General features: G+C 49.2%; 1 protein-coding gene across 5 annotated transcripts in view; it reads left to right on the forward strand.

Moving 5' to 3' along the window:
- Positions 1 to 14,035, forward strand: part of Ccnjl (cyclin J like) — a 52,915-nt gene extending 38,880 nt beyond the window's left edge. For all 5 annotated transcript variants that reach the window (XM_071612008.1, XM_027938773.2, XM_027938776.2 and 2 more), the window contains exons 4-6: positions 7,702 to 8,004; positions 9,544 to 9,703; positions 11,922 to 14,035. In XM_071612008.1, the coding sequence (XP_071468109.1) occupies positions 7,702 to 8,004; positions 9,544 to 9,703; positions 11,922 to 12,342 (884 nt within the window). In that variant the 3' untranslated portion in view covers positions 12,343 to 14,035. The remainder of the gene's footprint in view (positions 1 to 7,701; positions 8,005 to 9,543; positions 9,704 to 11,921) is intronic.
- Positions 14,036 to 15,460: the final 1,425 nt, after the last annotated feature.

The raw sequence follows: 15,460 nt of genomic DNA on the forward strand, positions 1-15,460 counted from the left end.
AAAAAATAAAATTAAAAAGGGACTGGGGATGTCACTTAGCACCCCTGCGTTCAATCCCCAGTTTAAAAATACACACACACACACACACACACACACACCCCTCCTGCTAAATTCTGTGCTGTAGTATTCTATGACAGGTAAGGACCCTCCCATTAGGGAGCCAGACTTTCAATTCCCTATTGTCTTTTAGGATCTAGGTGATTGTGCAACTCACCTAACCTTTCTGGGCTTCCTTTTCCACATGGGGAGGAGCCCCAGCCTCCCAATGTTGTTACCAGAATCAATTGAGATAGTACCTGCTAAGGGCAGGACCAGCTCAGCCCGTGAGGCTCCCCCTCACCCCTGCTATAAAGGGAGGGTGGCTCAGGCTGCCCTGAGTGTTTTGGTACCTAACCTGTGTCTGGCCTGAATGCTGCAGAGAGCCAAACGAAGATGTTCCTGCTTTCCCTGAGCTCACATCCTGTTGTGTGGATTCTCTGCATCTTGTTAACCAGCTGAGTGGCCTGGGTAAAGTCCCACCCATGGCAAGGTGGGGGGCGTCTGGAAAAGACCCCAAAGCCAACACTCCCCTCAGCCTCTGAACCTTGTAACAGTCAGCAGGAGGGTCGAAGTTCAAGGTCACAGACCTGGGAAAGGAGGCTGGAGCAACTGTAGTGTCCACACTGTCCAGCCTGATCAGTGGGATTATGTTGAAGGTGGGGGAGCCTTTTGTTGAACATATTTCCACCCACCCCATTTTCAGAACCTGTAAGAAAATGCCTTGTGGCACTGGTTATCACGCTATACATTTTCAGTTTATTTGTACCCAACAAATAGGACTTTAGAAATCAGGCATGGTGGTGCATGCCTGTAATCCCAGCAACTCAGGAGGCTAAAGCAAGAGGATGACAAGTTTGAGGCCAGCCTCAGCAACTTAGCAAGGCCCTAAGCAATTTAGCGAGACCCTGTCTCAAAATAAAGAAGGACTGGGGCCAGGTATGGTGGTGTGTGCCTGTAATCCCAATGGCTCAGGAGGCAGAGGCAGAAGGATTGTGAGTTCAAAGCCAGCCTCCGTAATTTATCAAGGCACTGAGCAACTCAGTGAGACCATATCTCTAATACAAAATAGGGCTGGGGATGTGTCTCAGTGGTCAAGTGCCTCTGAGTTAAATCCCTTGCACTCCCCCAACCTCAAAAAAAAAAAAAAGACTGGGGATGTGGCTCAGTGGTTATGAACCCCTGGGTTCAATCCCTTGTATCCAAAACAACAAAAAAGCAGGACTTTAGAAGATGCTAGGTCTGGGGTGCAAAGAATAAATATCACATTCAGTGAATAAGACAGCAGCTACTGCTGCCACGGAAGAGAACTTCCTGGGTGCCAGGGAGCCCATTGCCCCACATGCTCCCTGAGATAGCTCCTTGAGCCTCCCCACCACCCTATGAAGCACAGGTTCCAAGTGATTGCCCAAACTCACAGATTGTAACCAGCCCCTAAGCCTCCACTTGAGGCCCTTAGAGAGGGCCTCCTCCAGAATCCTGGATCTCTCTGGTCCCTGACTCCATGGTCATAAATAAAACTGACTGGGTTCTGCCAGTCCTGGTCCATCTTTCTCCTCTGAGGAAGAAGGATGAATAAAAAAGAATTAGCATCAGAAAGGTCCACCTTGAGCCTAGCCCTGCTTGGGCCTCCACTTCTAGAACCTTGGCCTCTCTGTCCCCAGGAGGTTTTGTGACACTGAGAAAAAGCCCTTTCTACCAGATCTGTCTGATTCCTCTTGGGTCCCAACCACCTCCACTGCCTGGCACTTCCCACTCTTGCCTGGGAAGGCGCCAAGTTCTACCTGAAGGTTAGGCAAGGTCAGGATGCCATTGGGGCAGCCCGCTCTCTGTCTGGCCAGGTTCATCATCAGCATCACCAGCATATGCATGGTAGGGCGGGGGCTGCTGCAGGGTCCCAGGGTAGCCATGAGGTCTCAGTTCCTGCTGAAATTTTGGTCCTTTCTCAGACGAAAAGGGGAGAGACGTGTCTAAAAGGAGAGTGGCAGTTCTTGGGGAGCCATAGCTTTGCCTTTTTTTTTTTTAAGTATTGCATTTCTTTAGGGAAGGAAGTAGCCAGCTTTTGCTTTAAAACTGGTTCTCTTTAGCAGGAAACTCTGGCCTCTTGTCAGAGCCTGTGTTTAGCGGCTGAGCAGGCAGCAGGTAACGCTGCGTGAGTTGTAAATGGGCACCTTGCCAGGCAGGAAGGACTGCTGGGGAGATTAACGGGGCACAGTGCAGGAAGCAGCCTGTCTACTTGAGGGAGGCCAGTGCCCGGCCCCGGACAGCAGGAACGGGGGAACCACTGAATTTTCAGTCTCATTTCATGGGGTTTGCCTTTTTCGTTTAAGAATTTTTTGAAAAAGGCATTGTAAATGATGATGATTGCTGGAAGCTAGTCATTGTGTTTGTGGGGGTTCATTACAACATTTTCTCTTTCTTTCCTTTTTTTTTTTTGTTTTAGTTGGTATATTTAAAATTTTCCAAAACAGGTTTTTTTTTTCCCCCTAGCAATTAAAAATGTTGTTGCTCTTGGCCCTAATTCAGAAAAGTCAGGAATCCTGTTGGGTCTGCCCTGCAAGAAAAGGACAAACCAGTGTTCAGGGAGGTCACCTTCATAGAGACAGAAAGGAGCAGCGGTGGCCAGAGGCTGCAGGGAGAGGGAACAGGGGTGTGTTCCATGGGTACGGAGTTTCAGGTTTGCAAGACCATAAGAATTCTGGAAATGGCTGGTGCTGGTGGTGCTGGTGGCACATCATTGTCAATGTACTTAATGTCACTAAACTGTACATTTAAAAATGGTAAATTTTATGTTATGTGGTTTTTACCACAAGTTTTAAAAAAATACTGTAAAAAGTTGGTCACGGTGGTGCACACCTGTAATCCCAGCAGCTAGGGAGGCTGAGGCAGGAGGATCACAAGTTCGAAGCAGCCCCAGCAAAAGCGAGGCACTAAGCAACTCAGTGAGACCCTGTCTCTAAATAAAATACAAAATAGGGCTGGGGATGTGGCCCAGTGTTCAGTGCCCCTGAGTTCAATCCCTGATACCAAAAAAAAAAAAAAAACAACCTGTAAAAAGAAAAGCCAATTTGCAACCTTTCCTACTGAAGTTGATCAACAGGGAGTTGCCACCACGTCCTCATCTGTAATCACAGATGCTCACCTGCAATCCCAGACACTTTGGGAGACTGAGACAGGAAGATCACAAGTTCAAGGCCAACCTGGGCAACTTATCAAGACTCTCAGCAATTTATCAAGGTCCTGTCTCAAAAGACAAAAAGGACTAGGGATGTAGCTCAATGATTATTGTTTTAAAAAATAGGTTTATGCCACTTGGGTGGACATCTAATCATCTGTCCACGAGCCGTGACCTGCCATAAACTGCCGCAGCTTTCTGTGGAAGCAGCCTCAGGGAATGGTGTCACCAGCCAGCCAGGTGTGCAGAAGGCACGTGTGAGACATTGCTTAGGCACTTCACCAGTAGCACCAAGGATGCACAGGCGTGTGCCCAGCCTCAGAGAGCTTCAGTGCCTCTGTGGGTGTAGGGTCACTTTCAGTCTTACAAGTATAGCGAGAAGGCTCCAGAAATCAGGTTTGCGGTAATGTGAACATCAAAAAGAAAAGTGTAGACGGAATGGTAGGGTTTGTGACATATCTGTTTCAACCCCTGATGTAATAATTTATCCAAGAAAGGATCGTCGGTGATTGCCAAGTCACTGAGACAAAGGATGTGGGAACAGGATATTCACAGTCTCAAGGTGTCACCTCACAGGTTCCTGGTTAATTTCACAGGGAAGGTGGTACCTTCAAAATGGAGAGGTCTGGTGTCACCACCGTAACCAAGCTTTCAAACCTCGCTTTGCTGGGACAGATTGGCGATGTCTGTAACTCCTGATGTGACAGTAAGACAGATTGAACATCACTTCTGTGGTTTTCTTGCCCACATTGACCTGTACCTCATCATGAGGAAACCATCTGGCAAATCCAGAATAGCCTGGGTTCTTCCAAAGTCGATGAGACAAAAAAATGAGACTGAAAAGATATAAAGACTCTATGTGTTCACCTAGTTTGGATCCTAGATCCTAAAAACAGGTTGTAAAAGGCATTTTCAGTACCTTGGAAAAAAGAAAGATGAACTGAACTGAATATCAGAAGATGTTGTAATTAATGTTGTTTTCTTGGAATTGCCGATAGTAGTATGATTCGTAGGAAAACGTCCTCAGGAACAGATGCCGACATGTTCGGGGTGCCATATCATGTCTGCATGTTCACCAGCAATGGTCCAGAGGAAGCAATATTTATATACACAGCATACACACAGAAACTCAGAACCAGTGTGGCTGAGTGTCCACAGTTGGGGAATCTGGGTGAAGGGTCATAAGCACTCATTCTAATCTTCCATCATTTCTACAGATGTGAAGATTTTCAAAATGAAAAGTGCATTGAGGAAATCAGAGAGAGCCAGTGGCCATTTTCTGACTGAGAGAGACTCATACTTCTGTCCCCATTCTCTCCCAGGGGACCGGCCTGAAGACTTGCAGGCATCTGTCGTCTGTGCAGTCTGTCGATAAGGAGGAAGCAGCTGAGGGACTGTGTTGGTGGTGGGAGCACTGGGGACAAAGGCTCGTGGTCCTGGGAGGAGGGGAGGAAAGTCTCCAGGCCACGTGCAACATCAAGGAACTCGTAAAAATCTTTTCTGGCTGCGAAATGTTTGGGGCTGGGAAATAGTCACTAAGCTGGGGTCGGCCAGGGCAGAGGAAGAGCAGGGACTCCAAAGTGGCTTCTGGGTGTAGAAGCTGGGTTCTCCCACCCTGGGAAGCCTAGAGGAGCCTATCTGGAGGGTTCCACTGCAGGGCCAGTATAAAGCACAGGCCTCTTGTGAGTGCTGGGTGCTTGCAAAGTACTCTCCATTCCACGTGACCATTTCCTCTTCACGTGGGGTGTGTTCCTACATTACAAACAAATAAAACTGCCCGTAGAATTTAGAGCTGTTAGGTCCAGAGCAAACTCATTGAGGATTCAGACCCAGCTCTGCCAGGCTCTGGCTTGCAGAGGTGGGGTGGGGAGCAGGGAGACCTCCCCAGCAGGGGGAAGGACCTGGTAAAATGAGATTCCTCAGTAAGCCATGGCCTTTCCATTGGAGGGTAATCCTCTTGGGCCTGATAGCAGAGTTCTGAAAGGTTTGAAAAGCAGGGAGGAGGAGGAAACTAATCTGATTGAGCACATCTGCCGCGTGGGTGGGTCCCCATAGATTGCTGGCTGCCAGCAATACCCTGCAAGGGTCTTAATGCCACCCCCAGCACAATACGCCTCATTGTGAAGAAAAAAGAGATCGTGGGGCTGGGGGCATAGCTCAGTGGTAGAGCACTTGCCTAACATATGTGCATACAACTGAAGTTGGCTCAGCTGTTCAGCACAAGGTTCAGGAACACCTGGGTAATTTAGAAAAAAAAAAATTCTTCCTTTTTAAATTGCACAATGAATGGTTGTGGAGAGAAAAACAGACTATAAGATCATCAGAGAGAAACTCAAATCACCCCAAATTCCACTATCCAGAAATGAGTGTCCATTCATTCAGTGAATAAACTGAGCACCTGTTTGGGCACCAGGCACTGCTGGAAATTGGAGGCAGAGCAGCAAATGGGCCAAACCCATGAAGGTGGGAACCAGAGGTCTTAGAAGCCGGGACCGGCCGTTCATGTTAATACCAATAACAAGTAATCTGGACGTGAGAAGTGCTAAGTGATGTTTAGGGCCTCTGCCCTGATTCCTGGGGGATCCTAGATGAGGTAGGTGAGGGGTCAGTTTCACATGGCTGTGTCCTGCCCCTGGGGTGGGAGTGTTGGGCGTGAGACTTAGAAGCCACTAGTGACCGGATCCCGGTGGTGCACTGGGCTCTTCCCCCCGGGCAGCTTTCAATTCCCCACCCCACTGCCCAGAAGTGCAAGACCAGAGAAGGTGTGTGATGGGGGCAGCGCCCTTCCGCTGACTCTGGAAGGGGCTGGAGGGGCTGTGGAAGGAGGGGGGACACGGGCTGTCAGTCTCTTCCCTTCCCTCTTTGGGACTTGTCACTTGCTCATCTCCTAACTGTGTCAGACCAGAGCTTCCTGTGTCGACATTCTCACTTAGTCGCTGTTGCTGGGCACACTGAGAACACAGAGCCTGGCTTCCCGGAGGCCTGTTTCATTTCGCAGTGATGGTCTTTGAGTTCAGGAATGGGTTGTTTCTCTTGTAGAGCAGCCTGTGGTTGGCACTGCCTTATCTCTTGAAAAGTTCCAGAGGCTGCTGGGAACTGGGTCAGAGGCCTTTGCAGTTGTGAGCAGGTGCACAAAGGCTTTGTTTGCTGTTCCCTTTGAGGTCCACCGGGCCACCCACCACCTTTCTGACATTGCCTTAGCTGCTTTGCACCCCACGAGGCTGAGCTTGGAGGCCACAGGTGGTCAGACTGTGGGCAGGCCTTTGAGGGGCCCTGCACTGATGTGGGAATGGGAGCTTCCAAGAGGCAGTGACTTGGCAGGTGATGGGCAGATCAGGGTTGGCCCAGTGGCGGGAATAGGGAAGGGCATTCCAGGGAGGGGAGCTGTCATGCACCCCCCCCCACACACACACACACACAGCCCCTGGACCTTGGCCCTTGGTGCATGAGGAGCCCCTCTGGCTCCTGGGAGCTGTCCACAACTGATAACAATCAGGAATGGATAGGTCAATGCTTCTGTTCCCCAAAACTAGGGTGGAGTAACCCAGGGACAGTATTTCAGACAGCTTCGAAGAAACCTTCAAGGGTCAAGCTCCAGCTGCCCACAGTGGTGCTTGCTAATATGCCCTCTGAGGCTTTTTCCCCCTTCCTGCTTTCTCTTCCAACCTATCAGTCTTTCCTGGGCTCACCTTCTGAGCCAGCTGTTTCCAAGGCAACCCAAGCTCATACCCACATGGAGGATGCAGAGGAGCCGTTGAAGGGCTTTTCCACATTGGGAGGGAACAAGGTCAGATTTGCAAGGTCATTCTCACTGTGGCTTGGAGGTTGGATAAGTGAAGGCCATTCAGGGTGTTGGGGAGCACCTATCCCCCAGAGCTTGACCTGACTGATGTTGCTGGCTGCTCTCTTAGCCTCTCGTGTGTCCCAGACACCAATCTAAGCATTCGGTGTGTGTTTTCTCATTGAATGTACAAAAGCCTTATGAAGTGTAGGTTCCATTTTATAGATGAAGAAGCAGAAACCGAAGTGTAGGTTCCATTTTATAGATGAAGAAGCGGAAACTGAATGTGGTGTTGCACACCTGTAATCCCAGCTACTTGGGAGGCTGAGGCAGAAAGATCACAAGTTCAAGGCCAGCCTCTGTCTCAAAATAAAAATGGTTTTTATAAAAGATTGGCAATGTAGCTCAGTGGTAGAACACATGCCTAGCATATGTAAGGACCTGGGTTCAATCCCCAGAATTAAAAAAAAAAAAAAAAAAAAGGAAGCTGAGCCCCAGAGAAGCTGAGACCCCTTGGCCATGATCACAGCCGGAAGCAGAGGCTTGAGGAGTCAAGTCCAGGTTTGGCAGACCTGGAATATGTGCTTTTAAAATCCATCAGAAGTCCAGCCTCTCTGCTTTCTTTCCTCCCTGCCCACACTGTCCAGGTGCTGTAAGATGGCCTTTCGCTTCCTGTGTGTCAGTAACGTCTGCTTCTGCTTCCCTGTAGGTAAGTTTGAGGACAGGGAAGACCACGTACCCAAGTTGGAGCAGATAAACAGCACAAGGATCCTGAGCAGCCAGAACTTCTCCCTCACCAAGAAGGAGCTGCTGAGCACAGAGCTGCTGCTCCTCGAGGCCTTCAGCTGGAACCTGTGCCTGCCCACGCCCGCCCACTTCCTGGACTACTACCTCTTGGCCTCTGTCAGCCAAAAGGACCACCACTGCCACACCTGGCCTACCACCTGCCCCCGCAAGACCAAAGAGTGCCTCAAGGAATATGCCCATTACTTCCTAGAGGTCACCCTGCAAGGTGAGGGCAGCAGAGGTGGCTGGGGTCCCCACCACACACACACACAGGGCTTGGATCAGAAGGCGCTGAAGGGCATGTCCATCTAGGTATGTAGGTAGAAGAGACAGCAGAGGCTTCTGGAGAGGCATCTGGTCCCCAGCAAACTACAGCTCAACCCATAATCCGCTTATGGTAACCTGAACATTGCAGATGATTCGAATAGCACAGAGTCACAGCTCAGTCATCCCCAAAGAGCTTCACTGCACAGTAGGATATGAGATGGGAATTGTGTTTACATCTGCTTTAGCAATAAAGGTTACCCAGTTTGGGGACCCCTACTTGAAACCCCTCTTTCCCCAGTGTCTTAGAATGTAGGTGTGAGGTGACATACCAATCAGAAAAAATGCAGATAAAACCACTTGATCACCTACCACACACTCGATCACCTGCCACAAACCAGAAAGATCATGAATGGCAGTGTCCGTGGTTCTGATATGAAGCATGAATTGAGTGCTTACTGTGTGCAGACTTGTTGGTCCAGAGCTATGCACACATTATCTCATTTGAACTTTACAGTGACCTCACACAAGCATCATTTTAGAAGTGAGGAAACTGATATTTAAAAAGTGACCTAACTTGGGGCCAGAGTTGTGCTCAGTGGTAGCGCACTTGCCTAACATGTGTGAGGCTCTGGGTTTGATTCTCAGCACTGCATATAAATAAATGAATGAAATAAAGGTCCATCGATATCTACAAAAATATGTTTTTTTTAAATGGCCTAACTTACCCAAGATCTATTCTAAGATTTGAACCTGGGAGCCTGACTCCACAACTGTGCTTCTAACTAAAATACTACCCTAACTGACTGATACCCTAAAAGGTGAAAGTTCAAGTAATTGAAAGTCAAGAGCAATTTAAGACAACATAGGAAGGCACTGAAAACCAATACCATTCATGAAAACCAATACCATTCATGAAAACTGTAGGAATTTCAGCTGTTGGCCTTTGTATAAAAATAGTATCAGCTTTGCTATGTTGCCGGCTATCTTAGTAGGACATGAGATTTCTCAGTAAACCTAGGGAAGGTGCCCATTGTAGTTATAAATATTAAATTCCTGTAGCTTTATTCCTGTAGTTTATTCATTCAGCACGTTTTTGCTGAGCACCTACTGTGGATCAAGCATTGTTGCTATTACTAAGCAGCCTTCAGTCATGCCCTAAAACAAAGTCCTTTGAAATGGTGTGTCATTCACCCATGACAACTAAAACAGGACAGATGTTTTACAGTTCTGTTTGTAGCCCATCAGCCAGCCCCATGTGGCCCCATAGGACCCATGGACAATAATTTGAAAAATCACTTGTCTAAGTTAATCCCCCAAACTGAGAGCAAAGGTGTCTTTGGGGAAAAAATATTTAATAATGGAACTTCATATTTTTCAAGTTTTTATCCTATTTATAGTGCATCAGTGAATAGCCTTTGAACTCATTCATTTGTCTGCCAGTTCTCAGAATAGGCACAGGACTCCAAGGGTGCTGACTCCCTCTGGGATTCTCTTTCAGATCATATATTCTACAAATTCCAGCCTTCTGTGGTCGCTGCAGCCTGTGTTGGGGCCTCCAGGATCTGCCTGCAGCTTTCTCCCTACTGGACCAGAGACCTACAGAGGATCTCAAACTATTCCCTGGAACATCTTAGCACATGTATTGAAATCCTGCTGGTGTAGGTTCCTCTCCTGATCTCTGTGTTTCTTAAAAAATTGAGGTTCCACTTGCCCTTGAAGCCCACCTCAGGGCATGGGGGATTTCCTGAGTCTAGGGCCTCACCTACTGTGTCTTCTGATAGAAGTGGGGTTAGGGAATTGGCCCTTTCTATTTGGGGGTAGCTTTGGGTTTGTATTTTTAAGATCAGGGAGCAAGGGAGAAGAGAGGCTCGGTGCCCCTCCTTCTACACACCTGGGCTGCTGGGCACAGTGGTGCACGCCTTTAATCCCAGCGACTCTGGGGCCCGAGGCAGGAGGATCACAATTCCAAAGCCAGTCTCAGCAACTTAGTGATGCCCTGAGCAACTTAGCAAGACCCTGTCTCAAAATTTAAAAAAATAATTAAAAGGACTGGAAATGTGGCTCGGTGGTTAAACACCTCTGGGTTCAATCCCCAATACCAAAAATAAAAATTAACATCTGGGCTCTTTGATCTAAGCCCAGTGTAATCTTATGGATAATCACACTGAGGGGCTCTTACAAGCGACTTTTCTCAGAAATGGCTGTGAAACTGACCTATCCAGCTAAACCCCAAGTGGCTTTACCTAAGAAGCTACAGCGTCTTTACAAGGGCCCCTGGGAATCTTGGGGAAGAAATGTTTGGTGTACCAGAGAACATGCTTAACGGCCTCTTGGATCCTGCATTGTGAAATGGATATTGGAGTCCAAAGAGGTCCATGGGGACCTCAGGGAGGAGGGCAGACAGGACAGATCCTGCGTGGCCACCCCCAGTGCACTCCCTCTTGCACCCAACAGATGGTGGTACATCTTGGATGTGGACCTGCATGGTGACAGCAAAATTCCTCAGGTCCCATGCTTGGCTGGTGGCTACCTGCTCTCTAAATTGTCAGTCCTGCTCCCTAGGCTTTGTCTTAAATTGTGTGGTTTTTTTTTTTTTTTTTGAATTTTTTTAATATTTATTTTTTAATTTTCGGCGGACACAACATCTTTGTTTTTTTTTTGTATGTGGTGCTGAGGATCGAACCCGGGCCGCACACATGTCAGGCGAGCATGCTACCGCTTGAGCCACATCCCCAGCCCTAAATTGTGTGTTTTTTAAAAGGTCCCCAAAGTCAGAGAACACAGCCTGATCAGAGTGCTGATGGCTGTCCTCGATTTAGCCACCAGCCCAGCCACACTCTATCACTGCACTATGTTCCCAGCCCTTTTTATACTTTATTTATTTACTTATTTTTTTAGTACCAGGGATCGAACCCAGAGGTGCTTAACCACTGAACTACATCCCCGGCCTGTTGTATTTTTTTTTTTTTTTATTTTGAGGCAAGCTGAGTTCACTAAGTTGTTTTGGGCCTCGCTAAATTGTGGAGGCTGGCTTTGAACTGGCAGTTCTCCCGCCTCAACCTACCCAGCAGATGGGATTACAGGTGTGCACCACTGCAGCCGGCTTTATTTCTTATTCTGAGACAGAGTCTCACTAAGTTGCCCTGGCTGGCCTCAAACTTTCCATCTCCTGCCTCAGCCTCCCAAGTTGCTTCGATGGCAGGTGTGCGCCCCAATTCAGCCTGGCCTCACTCTTCACTGATGACTGCCACTTTGGGATATCCCCTTCTTGGATTAGTCATAGCTTCCATTTGCTCCTTTCTTACGTAAGCCTCTAATTGTTTTGTTTTCCCAAAAAGTTTTATGGGAAGCTTTTTTTCCGAGATGGGAAAAATCCCTATTGCAACATCCCTCTTTTCAGAGGGAGACACTTAGACCCCAGTGGGCAATTTACTTGGTGCTTAAAAGCTAAGGAGTAGCCCAGCTGGGGATAGAGTGAGCCCAGAAAGGCCTAGAAGGTAGAGCTTGTGCTGTGTGCTCATTCAGCACCCAAAGCACTTGGCTGTACCAAATGCTGGAAATGCAGAGGTGAGAAAAGCAGATGGGACCTGAGTTGTCCTCCAGGGTGGGGCAGGGCAGGGGCCACAGGGACTGCTCAGCCTAGTCTTGAGGGGTCAGGCTTTGTGGGAAAAGCTGCTCCAAGCTGAAATCTGAGGCCTGAGTCTAGTTGGGGAATAGCCGAGGGCACATGCAGACCCCTCCAGCACAGTGTGGCTGGGACCTGCAGTATCAGAGCGCACGCACCTCCCTGGGTCCCAGATACGAAGGAAGGTAGAGGTACACTCAGGTGTCTCGTTCTCTTTGACCTTCAAATCTCACTGGACTCTCTTTTTTCAGAGCGTATGACAATGTCCTCAAGGATGCCGTCACGGTCAAGAGCCAAGCCTTGGCCATGGTGCCCGGCACGCCCCCGGCCCCCACCCAAGTGCTGTTCCAGCCGCCTGCCTACCCTGCCCTCAGCCAGGCGACAACGACCCTGGCCCAGCTCCAGGCCCCTGTGCAGGACCTGTGCTTGGCCTACAGGGACTCGCTGCAGGCCCACCGCTCAAGGAGCCTGCTCCCGGGAGGCACTGGCTCCTCCCTCCACACTCCTTACCCTACCCTCCAGCCCCTGGACATGTGTCCCATGCCTGTCCCCGCATCCCTTAGCATGCAGATGACCATTGCAGCCGAACCGAGGCACTGCCTTGCTACCACCTACGGAAGCAGCTACTTCAGCGGGAGCCACTTGTTCCCTGCAGGCTGTTTTGACAGATAGGCCAACTTTGGGCCACATGGGCGAGCCTCAAAGAGCCAGGCAAAGGAAGAGAACACCCCAGAGGAGAGCTGAGCCAGGTGAGGTGCCTGGAGGCCCTGCCCGAGAGCCCAGTGTCCTTGGACATAAAAAGGGCTTTTTTTTTTTTTTTCCTTTAAATAAAACTGACCCAAGCAAAGCATTCAATGACATACCTCACCACCGAGAGCATTCCTCTGAAAATCCTCTCCCATGTGTGCCTGGGGTATAAAGAAGGCTCAGTGGCTGTCCCCCCCAAGCAGGGGTCCAGTGAATCAAGAAAGACTTGGGAAGAGGCCAGAATACTAGACCACAAGCACCTCCAGTTCGGGCCTCAGAGACTTCTTCACTCTTAGCCGATGGCAGCCACGTCACTGACAAAGAAGGGGCAGCCTGGCTCCTTCTCAGGACCCTGAAGCCAGCCGTGGTGGGTGCTCCCCTCCTTTGGCTCCACCGAGAGGCCTGTGCATGTGGGCTGAGTGCCTCCTTGCAAGACCCAGCGAGTGGCTGTCTCGCCTTTTGTTTTTGAACGTGAAACTTTTTCCGGCCTTTTAGATACTTCACATGCTGCTGCTTCCCCAAGTGATCTAGCTTTCTGTTCCGCAAGATGTCGTGTTTACATACTACATCAGGGATTTTGTGATACTTGAAAAAAAAAAATTCCTTAAGAGAAAAGAAACAAGTTTAATTGCCACACTCTGCCTGTCCCCCGCGAGACTGTCAGTTTTAACCCATCTTGGGATGGACCTGCAGTAGCACCAGAGGTCCCTTTTCAGAAGCACGCGATGGCGAGAACCACTTCGAAGGCTCTTCGTCCCAGAAGATTTCATGTCTTGGATGCTGTAGAACTTTGATGACCACCAGGGGGCTGGAGGGGAAAACGAAGGTGGACACCATCCCCACCTCCCTCCACCACTTGCTTATGGTATGTCAGGTGACACCAGCCCTGGCTTTGAGTTTGGCTAATAGCAAAGGGTAAGAATGTGGAATCCTTGTTAATGCTGCCTGGATGGGGACGTGGGGTGTATATGTCACCATCGCTGGTAGGCAAGGGGTTGGTTGCATCAAAAACCAGTATTGGGGGATCTGCACCAAGAGGGATCTCAGGAAGATTCTTGTAACCATGTGCAATATGTTTTTATTCCGACTCCCAGCTTCTGCTCAGCATGTTTCTTTTGGTTTGTTGGTTTGTTGTCAGGGGACACACTGTTCACCCGTCAGAACTGGGAGGTACAAAGGACGGAAGCAAATTTAGTTGTTTGGTTTGCTTTTTATTTTATTTTTTTTAAGAGAAACCCATCTTGGTTTTCTTGACTCATTGGTGTTCTTGACTCTTGACTCACTGTCTAGGAGACCGTGACGGGGGCCGCCAGGAAGGCGGCCGAGGGCTGCTGAGTCGGCTCCAGAGTTTTTTGGAGCAGATGAAAGTCTCAGCGTGGAAACGGAAAAGAGACGGGCTGTGTCTGAGGCGCTGCCGCCCCGCCACACTAGCATAGGAACGGCAGGGTCCTTTGTCGGTCTCCTTCCCCTTTGCTGACTCCTCCTATTTATGTGCGACTGGGTGGGACTCCAGGTTGTTGTGTCTGTCTGTTGTGGGGCCGGCCGGGAGCTCCTGAGGGGCTACCCCAGCAGCCTGGCTCCCAGAAATAAGTGTCTCGCAATAAACGTATCACCTGCACTCGGTCTCTCTGTTGTCTTCCTGGGCTTCCCCTCTCAGGCTAGCCCTTTTCTCCCCCCCTCCAGTGGGCCATCGAGTGTCTCCTGGGATGAGCAGCAGGGTTGTGGGGTATCAGGATTGGCAACAGCAAGACTGGCTTCTTTGGAGCTGGGTCCTGCCCTCTGAGCTGGAATTGGGCCTCCCTGGGAACACAGGCTGGGCAGAGAGGGTGTGTGTATGACTTGACATCCCAGCTCGTGACTGCACCAGTCAGGGCTCTCCAGGGTTCAACCAGTAGGACATGGGGAGGGATTTGCTTTAAGGAATTGGCTCATGCGACTGTGGGACTGGCATGTCTAAAAAGTGGGGCAGCATGACAACAGGCTGAAGACTCAGGTAAGAGTCAACACTTCTGGTTGGGCATGTGGCTCAGGGACAGAGTGCTTGCCTCCCATGCACAAGGCCCTGAGTTCAATTCCAATATCACAAGAAGAAGAAGTAGATACTGTAATGGAGCCTAAAATCTAGCTCACGTCAGGGGCTCAGGCATGATTTCTGGTGTTGCGGTCTTGAGGCAAAATTCCACTCCTGGGAAACTTTAATCTCTGCCCAGAAGGTCTTTGGCTAGTGGAATGGGGCCCGCCGGTGTTATGGAGGGTCATCTATCTGCTCGACTGTGAATGTCAGGCACATCTAAAACAACACCTTCACAGCAACATCTTCGCAAGTGTTTTATCAAGTCACTGAGCACCGTAGCCTAACCAAGTTGACATATAAAATTAACAATCGTAACCACTTTTTAGCCGTTGGAAGGTCGTTGACCAACTTCCCTGAGCCTCTGTCTTCTTACCTGTTAAAGTGGGGGCAGCAACAGCCCTTGCCTCAGGCTTCTCACGAAGATCAAACAACGTGATGTACATGAAGGCTGGCATCTCAAGAAAAAGGGGTAATTATTGTGTCTCTAAACACAAGATCACTGTAAGATGCACCATTATCTATGTACCAGTGCGTTTATTGTGTTGGGAGGGTGGGTTTGTATTTTTGAGACAGGATCTAATTATGTTGCTCAGGCTAGTCCTGGGCTCAAATGACCAAACATAGCTGAGACTACAGGTGTGCACCACTATGCCCAACTAAGAACTAAAGCCAAAAGCCAGGTGTGGTGGCACATACCTGTAATCCCATCAGCCCCGGAAGCCGAGGTAAGAGGATTGCAAGTTCAAAGCCATCCTCAGCAACTTAACAAGGCCCTAAGTAACTTAGACCCTGTGACAAAATAAAACATGAAAGAGGCTGGAGGTGTGGCTCAGTAGTTAAGTGTTCCTGGATTCAATCCCTGGTGCCAAACAATAAGAAAAGAAAAAGTCTTGCCAAGCCCTGGGGATGTAGCCCAGCAGTAGAGTGCCTACATGCCCAGTATTTGTGAGGACCTGAGTTCCATCCCCA

The sequence above is a fragment of the Marmota flaviventris genome, chromosome 5 (genome assembly GCF_047511675.1).
Source record: "Marmota flaviventris isolate mMarFla1 chromosome 5, mMarFla1.hap1, whole genome shotgun sequence".
Lineage (NCBI taxonomy): Eukaryota > Metazoa > Chordata > Mammalia > Rodentia > Sciuridae > Marmota > Marmota flaviventris.